The sequence below is a fragment of the Pseudonaja textilis genome, chromosome 1, assembly GCF_049901715.1.
Source record: "Pseudonaja textilis isolate UNSWEBS1 chromosome 1, rPseTex1.2, whole genome shotgun sequence".
NCBI classification, from domain to species: Eukaryota; Metazoa; Chordata; class Lepidosauria; order Squamata; family Elapidae; genus Pseudonaja; species Pseudonaja textilis.
In genome coordinates, this window is record NC_141990.1 from 285,935,707 (window position 1) to 285,948,922 (window position 13,216).

Sequence of the window (13,216 nt, forward strand, 5' to 3'; positions counted from 1 at the left end):
ACTAGAGACTGCCATTTGGCGCACTAAAAGACACCAATAGTCTGATATAGTGTACAGCAAGCTCCCATCTTCCCTTTATGTTGAATGCAGCTCATGTTTATGATCCAGCTAACATTTAGCATGTTTAAAATGCCTGCTGGATGCAGTCTTATAAGATTCAATTTCATGGTCTCTTTATTTCCTCAGCAACACAGACACAAACACACACACACACACGTGGGGGGGGGGGAGGAGGGAGAGGGTTCCTTGGTACTCTGAGCTTGGTTGTTTTCTTGCAATCATTGGTACTCATCTAGTGATGTTACTAGCGAAGTTACTAGACGCAATCATTGGTACTCATCTAGTGATGTACTTAGGCTAGTAATGTTACCTAGTTAAAAACAAAAAAACTCAAAGGGCAGATCTAGTAGATTACTGCATCTTTTTCTGCCATCGGTTTTCTATGTGTCTTATTTTTTTATGCTAATATTGAACGAGGGCAAGACTCTTTCCTTAAGTACCAATCCCTATCGCTCTGGCCTTTCTTGGCTTTTGAGAGATGGGAGTTTTAACCTGTCGGGAAGGTCTTCGCTTGGGGATTTGAAATGTTGGGATAGGATTCAAACCCAAAGGAAGTGCTGGGAAATCAACATACCTTTTAAAGGAGAGAAATCCCGCTGGGTGATTTTGGGCCACTCACCTTCTCCCAACCCACTATGGACCAATGTGCTTAAAACCTCCATCTCCATAACCTTCAGCCAAGAGGCCTCCATCCTGCAGGCTGATAGAAATCATAACACATCCCAACACTAGTGTAGCACCTCCTTTAACACACAACATTCTTTTCCATCTTGAAGTGAAAAATAAAAACTTTTTGCCCGAACCCCTTACAGAACTCTGTGTTTGTACCTAACGAACAACAACAACAAAAGGCTTGTTTTTATTAATTCATGCATGTAAAAACAAAACAAAACAAGGTACCCTTGTTTCCGAAAGGTATACATTTCTAAAAAAAAAAAACCAACACGGTTATTCTGACCTCCGGTTACGGAAAGAGCATCATTCCGAGAGGCGCTCTGATAAACCGGGAGGGCCGGTTCATTCAGCCGGCAGCTTTTGAGATAATCTCCCGCCAATTTACGCGAGGACGGAAACCAATAGTTTTCAAAAGTTGCAAATAAATATTTAATCGCAAACCGAAGTGACCGCTGTCTGCCTCCAGCCTTGCAACGGGAGTTTAGGAGCTCAACGCCTCCCTTTCCATCCGCCTGTAATCGCAGGCGGATGGCTGCCCTGAGCTTAAACGTCCGCGGCGCTGCCTGGCTCCGTGCACAGCTCCTCCAGGGCTACACGCCTCCGCTTCCCTCCCTTCTGATCCGCTCACTTTCCGATTCACTCAAGCCGGGCGGACGCGAAGGATCGGGCGCCATAGCGAGAAGCGTCTCCTCCTCCTCCCCAGCAGAGGCTTCGAAAGCGGCCGCCACCCGCAGCCCACGAGCATCCGGGCCGCCTCGCGCCTCGGCTTCCCCTTCCAGCCGCGTCCCCAGCGAAAGGCTCCCCGTGGTGGTGACGGTGGTGTGAAAGAGGCCGGATGAGCGGGCGCCGCATGTGACCCCCCGTCCAAGCGGCCGGCTGGGATCCGGCCTGCGAGGGTGAGGCGGGATGCGGCCTCCGCTGCCACGTGCGGCGAGGTTAGCGACTCCCCGCGCTTTGCCCCCTTGCAACCTCCCTCCCTCCCTCCCCCCCCCCGTCCCCTCGCGCGGCCGCCGCCGCCGCCGCCGCCGTCCTGTCAGTTTAAGTCCAACCCCCCGAGAGGGAGCCAATAGCGGCGGTGCCATATTCATCCATCTCCCCGTCTTAAAGCTACAGTAAGGGGTTTAGCGGCGTCTAAATCTCTACAGCCGCTGTCTTCGCGTTCGCTGGCTACCCGGCTGCCGGCTCGCCTCAGTGTGATTGGAGGAAGAGCCGCGTGTGGTGGAGGAGCCGGACTGCTTTTCTGCCTTTCTCTCCTTCTCCTTCTCTGTCTAACCCTGCGCTCTCCCCGCTTCCTTTGGTCCGTCTCTCCCCCCCACCCCCCATAAGCCTTCCCGGCCGCTCTCTTTTTTTGTTTGGTTTTGTTTTGTCCCCACCCCAGCCCCGCTGTCCCGCTTCTAGCCTTTATTTCAATTGCCTCGCCGTCCCCTGCCCTCCTTTCCCCCTTCGCTGCCCTTCTCTTCGGCGCGACCTAGCCGGGTTGGTTCTTTTTTCTCTCTCTGCCAACTGGGAATGCTAAAACAGAACTGATGGACATTTCCGAACTTTGCATCTCAGATCCTCTCAGCTATCATAACCAGTAGGTGCCCTCCTTGCTTAACTTCTTTTGCCAGGAATGTCTTGCTTTTCCCCCCCCCCCCTCCCTTTTTAAAAATCTTTTTTTTTTTTACTTCTGACAGAAATGACAGGAAAGGATGCGGGTTCCGAGGCGTCCTAAGGTGGGGTTGGAGTTGCAAAGGGGAGGCGGGTGGGGTGGGGTGGGGGTTGAACGTGTGTGTGTGTGAGAGAGTGTTTCATACGGGCGCCCAAACTTTTTTCCTTCTCTTGTGCAACGCGAAGGGATGGCTCCCCCCGGTCCATCCCCGATCTCCTGAAAGCGCAGGCGACGCCGCGCGTGTATGATTACTTTGCTCCGTCCAGAAATGCCAGAAGAGAATGCAATTTCTCTTATATAGAATAGGGTCCGCGATTACTGTAAGGTTTAGCGCCTAACGGGGAGAAATAAAGGAAATAAAATAAAGCGAGCGAGCAAGAAGAAAGAAAGACTTGCGAAGCAGTTTGCTCAACACGCGCGCGCCACTTTCTTTCTGGAGCGTGCAAATTGATTTCAAACGGCCAGATCGCCTTCCACTTGCTTCCAAAAAAAGCTGAGCTTTTTTGCTTTCTTGTAAAAAACTTGGTATACTTTGAGTTGTTGTTTTCAAGTGAAGCCGTATGGATTATTGGAAGTTCTCCGCATCTTCCGTGCACAGAGCATCCTGGGCAGAGGCGGTTAGAGTTAAGCAAGGGATCCAAGCTGGAACTGATGCCAGTTTGACACTTGGCCGGTGGCTTCTCCCTTCGTGTGATGGTGGGCTGAGGAGCGCCGGCCGCTCTTGTGTGAGGTTGTTGACGAAAAGTCTTGAGTTTTATGCTGAACTTTGGAAAGCGGATTTGAGTTCGCTTGTTATCCCGGTCTGCTCTTGTTGCTCTGATTCTTTCCCATGCCTGCTTCTTCTCTTTAACCAAATGAGTTCCTAAGCCATTCCCCTTTATACCTTCATCTGAGAAAACCTGGACGGTAAACAATTTAAAAACACCAGAGGTATCAGCTAGGCGGACTTATATGGCATAATTTCAACACCCACACCTTAGTAGTGGTTAAGCAAAAACCACAGTTTCCACACTAAAAGTAATTTGTAGTTTCTCTTGTATCCTTTTGACACCTCTTTTTTCCTGGAAAAGACTGAATGTTCCTAAGGGTTGTTGTTCTTTTTTGTCTGTTCCTTGTATTTTAGTGTTCATTCCATTGTTTGCCAGTAAAAAATGTTCAGGTTTTTATTTTCATGAATGTTTTGGTAAGTGCCAATTAACCTTCCTGAATAAAAGATCTTTAAATCTTTGCTTACGTTTTATGAACAGTGGCTTAATGTAAGAATGTATTTGATACTTTTAATATTTTGTTAGAAATATTAACCGGAATAGAAACTGGAAAAAAAAGTGAAGCATGCTTGCCTTTAAAAAGATGCTTACTATTTACAGCCACTGACATTGTGTTTTTCCTTTAAACATGTTGTTTGTACCCATCTTGTTGAAAGCAAGTAGATAACAGTTCAAGAAAATAAACAAAGCCCTCACCTGATTCTTCTTAATGACTTTGTATACTGAGAGGATTACTGTATAAAGTAGCCAACAGTGTTGGGTTTTAGTTTGCAATTAAAAAGGAAAGGAAACAAAACTGGATCTGATCCAGAACGAGGAGTGTATTATTTCAGCTATGAAATAATGGACTTTGCAGTTTTTAAAGAGAAAGAAGGGCTGTTAAATAAGACTCAGAGGCGTTATCTTTAAGATGATTTTGAAATGCAAAATGGTAATAGAGAATATGCATTTCTAAAATTTCCTTCCTGGATCTTATTTCAACTTACGTTTACATGCTTATACAGTATAGAAGACCATAACTATAATTGTAGTTATATGAATAATAATTCCTCTGATGTTGCAAATGTGTAATATTGGTAGAAGATCTTTTTTCTCTCTGCACATATGTGTCACCTGTCAAGAAAAACCTCTATAATGCATGTGGGCCACTTATCAGTTACACAATTATAAAGTTGCTCCTTTAATTTTCTTCAGTGGTTGTTATTTTTATACATAAACACTATATATTTAATTATCATATTAACTTAAGTCAAGTTAAAAAGGATCTGTATTTTTCTTTTGCATTATTAAAAATGGGCATGGCATAGTATAACTAAAAACTGTCTTTTTGGTTTATTTGTTTTCCACTAGTGAGGTGTGTTTGTGTATGTATGTGTGTGTGTGTTTGTGTGTATGAATAAATGTCAGTCAGTCCTCAATCCATTAAGATACTGGAAGTGAAAGGCAAAATTCTATACATTGCTGAATTCTGATTTTGTTTTGTTCCTAATCAGGAGGTGGTTTAGTTCTGAAAATCAGGTTTAGGTTATTGATGCTTACATTTTACTCTTTTGGGTTAAGGAGGACCTTTCCCCACCTGTTCAGATGTATTATGTTATAGGAATGTTTTAAGTAACTAAAGAAGACTGTGCACAATCACCTTCTCAGAATAAGTTCACAAAATGCAAGATTTTACTCTTAAGGAATGTAACATTAGGCATATCTATGTCCTTTTACTAATTTGACCTTTATATACACATAGTGGATTATTTTCTGTAATTTTTAAGACCTAGCATATAAAAGTTTTTTTTTTACTTTAATAAGGGGAATAAAGTAGAAATTAAAATCTTTGGCCAAAGTAGGATTAATAAGTAAGGATACAAAATAAATGAGCCTCCAATTTGTCTTACAGGTCAAGAAAGATGTAGTGCGTGAAATTAGTTCAATTGCAATGATAGTGCTTCCCTGCAGTACAGTAATTATGTAATACATGAATTCTGCATAGGTGTGTGTGTCTCTGTATATATGTCTATTATCCAGATGCATGATGAATATATGATTGAATATTATGCTGCATATGGTCATGCATATAATATTCCTTAAAGTGAAATTTCCAAGTTTTTATTTGCTTTGTTGTTAAATTCCAGTTCTAGCTGAGAGGGAGTTTCTGTAGTTCTAAGATAGTGTCTGCTGGCAAATAGATTAAATAAAGATGACTACTTTGATATATAAACATATCTTGAAGATTCTGTTGGTAGGGTTAAAAGAAGGCACGTTAATGTTAGCCTCATCAATATGTCATCAGTATGAAAAATAAGACATGAAACATAACTGCAGCTGTGGAATTTAGAAATGTGATCAGACGGGACTATTCGATTCTGCTCAGTAGAGAAAGGAGATTCATTATTAATGTTTGTTGCTTTTTGTTGATCATTGTGGTTTCTGAAGGATTATGGTAGGATCATACTTCTGTGGTAAGAAGAAATTCAAGTCAGAAAGATTGGATGAATCTATTGCTTGTGTTCTAGGCCTTTCTGAAATCTAGGAGAACAGATATATATATATATATATATATATATATATATATATATATATATATATATATATATATATATATATATACACAAATATATATATATATATATATATATATATATTTATCTATTTCACTTCTGTGATTCGAAAAGAAAATTTAAACAGAGTCATTGAATAACCCTGTAAGTGGTCTGGATACTCTTGGACTACTAACTATAGTAGGCAATAGCTGCTCTCTCTGTTGAGACTAAACACTAATTCAGGAAGAAATTCTAATGTAAAGAAGTGAGTTGGTTAATTTCCCTGAAATGAATTCTTATTGTGTATATATAGCCCAGAACATTAAAAGAAAATTTGAACCTGGTATTTGGTTTCCGTTTTTCCCATATCAATTACTTAAAATAATAACAACATGCCTTATTATTAACATTTTAGGCAAAACAATGACCTGACAAGAATTTTTTCATTATATTGATTGAAAGGAATCACTGGTTATCACATTTAGCCTGAGAGAAGAACACTACATCAAAGAAAACTGCTGGGATAGAAATTTTACAGCAGATTGGATTGTTTTTCCTAAAACAATATTCGTTGCTTGAAATCATTTGCCTTGAATTTTCTGCTTTCTTTTCATTATTTTCTATTCTGACTTACTTTTCTTTTCTTTTCAATTATATATTTGACCAAACAGAATTTCCCCATTCTTAAATGCCACACTGAAGCTTTTCATTAAGTGCTGAAATCTTGATAACATCTTTGTTTTGGATAGAGTTACTTTTAATAAATGCTGAAGGAGAAATGTAATATAGAATTAGAATCCAAATTCATGAATGCACCAATAACTGATTTCTTCTAACAATATCTCTACCTTGCAAAGAGAAATAGAATAGAGTTCTTTATTGACCAAGTGTGATTGGACACACAAGGAATTTGACTTGGTGCAAATGCTCTCAGTATACATAAAAGAAAAGGTACATTCGTCAAGAGTCAAAAATCATAAGGCACAACACTTAATGATAGTCATAAGGTACAATAAGCAATCAAATCATACTAGGAAACAGTCAATATTAATCGTAAGGATACAAGTGACAAAGTTACAATCACAAGTGGGAGGGGATGGGTGATAAGGAGTGATGAGAAGATTAACAGTGATAGTAGTGCAGACTTTGTAAATAGTTGAACAGTGTTGAGGGAATTATTTGTTTAGCAGAGTGATGGCTTTCGGGAAAAAACTGTTCTTGTGTCTAGTTGTTCTGGTGTGCAGTGCTCTATACTCTATAGCGTCGTTTTGAGGGAAGGAGAAGGAAAGAAATGAAGCTGAATAAGCCAGATACACTTATGATTCTGCCATTCTGTATTACAACTAATACTTTTAGAAGTGCTTAGGGCAAGAGTATTATAAACGTAGTATTAGGGTACCCTAGGGATACTTAGATGCTCCATCAACTTACTGTAAAGAAGCTGCAGTCCTTTACTAAGGTGCAATCACATAGATTTCATTGGATCATACTGCTAAATAAATGGGTTTCAAGTGACACTGAGATTATTTTTCTATGTCATCCGCAAAACAAGTATTTTTTTAAGTTTTAAAAATATTCCTATATTTTTGTATCTTTAGGAAAATAGTGCAACATTTATAAAGTATCAGTTGTATAGTGCAGTCATTCCTAGTTCTTAGTGTATATAATATTCATGACTTTCCTGGATGCTGACTTAGGGGTATCTCAAGAGCAGATGCTGGTAGTAATTAACTTTTGCAGGTCATCAGCAAAGAAATCCAGATGTATTTCTATTTCTTTGGGCAGGTGTGTTTGGAATTTGTAAGAGAGAAACACACTTCAGCTTTCAGAATGAAATAGTAAATACTCCAGCTGATTGGCAGATATTTTTGTTTGACGGTGTTAAACGTATCATTGTAGGATGTATGCTGTTCCAAGTAAAGCTGCCTTTTGCAACTGACTGGTGGTGATTTTGTCAATGCTGACGGTGTTCAGATTATTATTATTATTATTGGTGTGTAAAAGTGAGTGTTGACTCCTGGTGACTGCCTGGATTTGTCTTGCCTTATCTGTTCTACTCTATCCTCTGATTCTTTGAGCACTTGAGTTGCCCATAAAGTGGCCCTTCTATGTAAGTGCCCATTACTTGTCAATCAAGAAGCACTTGATAACTCTGCTGCTTGAGATTACTTTCTATTAAGAAATAATACCCGCTTGAAGTGGAACCCATTGTAGAAATAGTATCTTTGCCCTGTTTGTAATTGCAAATGTAATTATAAACAAGCTCTTGCAGATTAAGGCAACTTTCACTGCACATGACTTAACCTTAAGTTAGCCAAAGAAGAGTAGTATGTGCTTTTTAATCCATGCCAGATATGCATTTTTTTCTTGCTTTGGGTGCTGTTTCTGGATGTCATTTGAATGGAATTGGTGATGTCCTTTTCCTGAGCTTTGGATACTGTTCAAAACAATATGCAGGAAGACTGCTCTAATGTATATTGGCTTGCTGGTGCACATGAACAGTTCAGACAGTCAACCTTGCCACTCATTATCTTGTGTTTCCCAGGGACATGTTGCAAAAAAGCAGTTTCTATTGTCATTAACTTATGTCAATTTTGTACTGCATTTTTCCTCTTATATTCTTCGTGTCTACTGTGTTCACCTTGGTGTCCTTTTCTCCTGCCCCCTAAAAAGGAAAAAATATCCATGTTTACATTTTGAAGTAATATCTCCCAATATTTCTAGCTAGTCCTCATTTTACCAGAATATTCTTGAATATTTTGTTAACAGCAAACATGTAATCCATAAGTGACAAACTTTGACTGTATATTCAGAGGGTATTTGCCTTCTCATGCAAATTTTAGCATGCTAGAGATTCTGTTTTACCCCTTTTGTGTGCAGTAACATGCCATGACCAAGCTATTCTTGTTTTGTTTTTTAGTGTGGAAGGGAATGGATTGAGAATAGACAGAGGCGGCGTATCTTGTCCGATTCTGCACTGCTGGTGAGGTGCTGATTTTTAGGGTATTTCCATACCATTATATCCTGTTTCTGGGGTAGGAAAGGGAAATACTGTAGAAAGGCTACTGAAATTTGGAATGAAGTGTGATCTTTCATTCTATGTGCTTCTAAGTAATAGTTAGAATGAGGTTATCAGGTTAAAATTATCTTTTGAGACTAAAATTATCTTTTTAGCGTCTTCCCTGTATATTAACTTAACAAATTGTTTATGTTATAATCCATGTGTGATAATTTCTCCTGAAAACGTATTTGTGTGTTGTGCATTCCTTTATACGAAGGCAGGCAGGTAGGTAGGCAGATGGACAGTGAAACACATCTACATATAAACTAGTTTTCCATTATTATATTTTAAAGTTAAATTATGTGTAACAGCCTTTATGAACAGCTCCACAAAGCATATTTTGTTCTACTTTCTTGAGAACAGAATCACAAGAATGGTTTTACAAAAAGTGTTACTTTTTCAATTGAAAAATTGCTGATTTCCTCTCTAAAATACAGAGAGAACGGAATATTATTGTCATCACTTATGCTGATTTGCAAAATAGTTATCTTTAAATTCATTGTGTTTGTCCCATGTGCGTATCACAATCATGTACAAATCGTTCTTCCACTGATATTTGTACCATTTTTTAGGTCTGGAAAATTTAAATGTCTATGAAAATAGTTTAAAGGAGAAAGTCTTTAGACAAATAAAGTTTTCTTTTGTCCAAAATCTGTAAAAGTTATCTTGTGATGCAGTTTACCATAAATTTGGTATAAGAAGACTATTAAATACTTGGATATTTATTTCTGACAAAAAGTTAATTTTAAGAAGATTTTTCACATTCTTCTATGATAGGCATTAAATTATTTGGGGCATACAGTTTGAGAAAATTTGCTGAACTTCTTTGATTTTGATTTCATTCAACATCTCAAGTGCTCCTATTTTTATGTAATATGACCTTTCCATTTTAGTAAATTTGGTGATATGTGAGAACAATCCAGATTAATTATGGGGCAATATATTCTAGAGCTGCAATTTAAGCAAAACTTAAAACCTTAATGTCAAACATTAGTAATCAATTGGGCATGTAGGTATCAGAAGAGAAGAACAGGTAATTCCTTAATTTAGAAAGTGGTGACAGTTAAGGCCATATTGCCTGCAATGCAGTCTAAATTGAGAGCAATAGACAGACGCTGTTGGAGTTGTTAACATTACTTTCTAATAAAAACATATTTGATAATTCATTGTCTTGGCTTCCCTTACATTTTTCATAAAGTGTCACAGTAGCTGTCCTTTGATGCAATTTCTTTATCATCAGGAGAACATAGAAATAAATCTTTCTGAGAATATTAAAAATGGAGTCAGATGTAATAGCATAGACTTTTGTAGATTGAGTTGGTTTAAAAATGTTGCAGAAAATAAAATAAACATGGTGCCTGCCTTTTCATATAAGTGTTTGCATGAATAAAAGCACAAATTATTTTGAAAAATCTAATTTTTCATTATGAGTTTCTGTGTTATGTTTTCATACAAAAGCTTATCAGATTCACTGTCTGTGCATGTTACTGGGACCTGTAACATATTACTGGGACCTGTTTTAATTATATCTAGCTATGCATTTCCTTACAGCTAGCATGAATGTAAATATTTATCGGTATCTATGTTGAGTACAAGATACCACTATGCTGGTATCTTTAAATAAATTGAGTTGTAAGGAATAAAACTTAATCTCTGTCTGAACCCAGTTTTGATACAATATAAAGTCACTTGTATAAAAAATAAATTATTGATTTTTTAAAAGATGTAAATAGAGGATATTAAATTTTTTTGGGTGGAATTGAGTTATTAGAAATAAATACAGAAAGTGAGCAAGTACTACACTGTAGAAAAATCCAAGATATTGTTCCTGAGTTAAATGATAAGAAAATGTGATTAGATTGTCATCTATTTAGTAACATTAAGAAACATGATTGGTTAAAGACAGGAATTTTGTTGCAATATTTTAAGGTGTTGCAATATTTGAATCCCCTACAAGAGGATTGTTGTGGAGGATGAGTTTTTTATATTTCTGTTCAGTATGTCAGGTTATCTTTTTAACTTTTAAAAATACAGTTACAATTTAATTGTGGTTTCTTGCTGAATTCTTAACCATCAGCCTCATCTTAGTATTGCAGAAAGAATTGTACTGAATAAAGTAAATGCATGCTCTTATTTTAATGAAATCTTTCCAAGAGAAACATATATTGTTTAAAGCAAACACTGCAGCGATCCTAATAGTGTTTTGTTCTCTGAGTTTTTGTTGATAAATATGCTTGAGAAATACATTTGGCTAATGCACATGCCCAAACAAGTTTATATTGTATTTTTATTTCCTTTTTATTTTTCATTAAGGAATTTAGGGAAGACTCTTTAAATGTTGATTAAAAATGAAAACACAAATCAGGTTTAAATTGTTAGGTTCTTTTCTTAAACTTGTACAAAATTACAGTGTCAGTTTCCCTATTGTTACTTGAGAAGGGTTGTTGAGCAATAATAGGGAAACAAAAATTAATTAATGAATAATAAAGACTAATCAGCCTTGGTAAGTTTAAAAGGTTTAAAAGGTAAAAGATATGTTTTTGCCCAGAATAAATTATACAGTATATCTTAGTGCTAGTGTGGTTGAACTATTGGATATTATTGGGTCTCACTGCTTTATCTTATAAGGGATATATACAGCACAGTTGTAATTGTCATGCTTTCACATGACTGGTATTGGATGTATTAAGACATCACGAGAGCTAGTGCTTGATACAGGTCATCCAGCTAAGATAATTCAGTTCATTTGAAAGTGATTTGAATGATAAGCAGGTTTAAATAAGGAATAGGGTTTGCTATTATTAAGAAAAAAAATTGATTGTCACTTATCACTGAAATCTGTTTGAAGATCTGGGTGTTCCCCCAGTGTATTCATTTTCTTCTACTATTACATGGTGTAGACACCACAGTTTTCTACAGTCTTCATCTATGTTCCCTGATCATAGTTCAGAGAGAAGGAAAGACAGAAGGAGCTCAAAAGTATTTGTTTGGACATGCCTGTGCAAAAATGTACCCAAAATACTGGAGCAGTGTCTCCTGAGTTTTGTGTCTTGTTTAACCAAAGTTTCAGTAGTAGCATGTGGTGGAATCCTAGTAGGATTCATCAGCGTGCAAAATCATTTTTGTTGATTCTTTTGTTCTATCTCAGGAAAAAAGTGATGAACTTGTTACTTTGATGCAAGGACTTACAATGCATTAAAATAAAAACATAAACACTGAATTTTTACAAAAGTTCTAAAACCAATTTGGAACCTTTGTAGATTTTTGTGACAGACCAAGAACAGCAATTTTCTTCTGAAAGATCTGATGCGAAAAGGCAGGGTAGCACCCACAGTAATTCCTCATAAGTAATACTCGATAGGTAGAAGCCACATCATATTCTTTATATGAGCAATAAAAAATTAAGAATACTTTTTCCCTGTTGATTTAAGACTGCCATCTCATTAAACTATCTTAATTGACTAATTCAGTGATTCACCAATCAACAGATAATAGTGTCAAAGAATAAAGCTATTTTGTCAGATTTTAGATGTTTTTAGATGGTACATGCATATCACAAAATAAGCATTCCACACACATCTTCTGTATGTACATAAGAAAAGTGACAGAAAGGAATGTTTCGTTAGTATTTTCTAGTATTTTCTAGTCTAATTAACTACTAGTATTAAAAATGATGAAGTAATTTTTTCCAATTATTTTGTGGTGTTATATTAATCAGATAAAAAGGGTTTGGGATTTCTTTTGACACTTAGATCACCAAATATTTCAGTCCTAATTATTTTGTGGCTGTTACACATTTCTACCTGATAATCTCCTTTGTTGCTGTCCTTTTCTTGTTTAACCTGTATTGAATTTGACTTTCTTAGCTACTCATCCCTGGGCTTGTCCTGTTTGTTCTTTAAAGTTCCTTATACATAGAGATAGTATTTATATAGTTTATTGTTTACATTTATATTTACATTATAGTGACCTATTTATTATACCTTATTTAACTATCTTTGGAAAAGAAAAACCTGGTTTTCTGTAGATATCAAACTTCAGCCATTTTTATAAGTGGCACTACAAGAATACTTGTTCATGTGGAGTATTATTATTTGCTTAAGTGGCTAGGGTACAGCAGAAGGTGAAAAGAAATTCCATTCATAATGCAAAGAGAAAACCAACAACTATTTCATTCCTTTATATGCCTACATATTCTGAGGTAAGTAAGAATGTAGCCGAGCACCCTCCTCAATGCAAATCCACTGAACACAGACAGATTTCTTGATATACTGTATTTATAAATACACATGCACCTAATTTATCCTCCAAATCATATATTCTTATAGCCTGGCTCCTGGAAATTTTTTGAATACATCTTTTAAGAAGGGTGAAAATTCTAAATTCATTGTGACAGTTATGCAAAGTTGTTTTCCCCAAAGCCTAGTCAGAAAGGTATATTCAGGGACCTGTTTGGCACAAACTTGTT

The 13,216-nt window shown here is 37.0% G+C and overlaps 1 protein-coding gene across 4 annotated transcripts in view; it reads left to right on the top strand.

Moving 5' to 3' along the window:
* Positions 1-1,884: 1,884 nt before the first annotated feature.
* Positions 1,885-13,216, top strand: part of ESRRB (estrogen related receptor beta) — a 102,192-nt gene continuing 90,860 nt past the window's right edge. For 2 of the 4 annotated variants that reach the window (XM_087922005.1, XM_087922004.1), the window contains exon 1: positions 1,885-2,311. Coding sequence is in view for 2 of the 4 variants with exons in the window: in XM_087922004.1 (XP_087778130.1) it covers positions 2,262-2,311 (50 nt within the window). In the remaining 2 variants the exon portion in view is untranslated. Of the gene's footprint in view, positions 2,312-8,607; positions 8,671-13,216 lie in introns of those variants that run through there. The other 2 variants (XM_026705271.2, XM_087922006.1) reach the window with 2 other exon arrangements.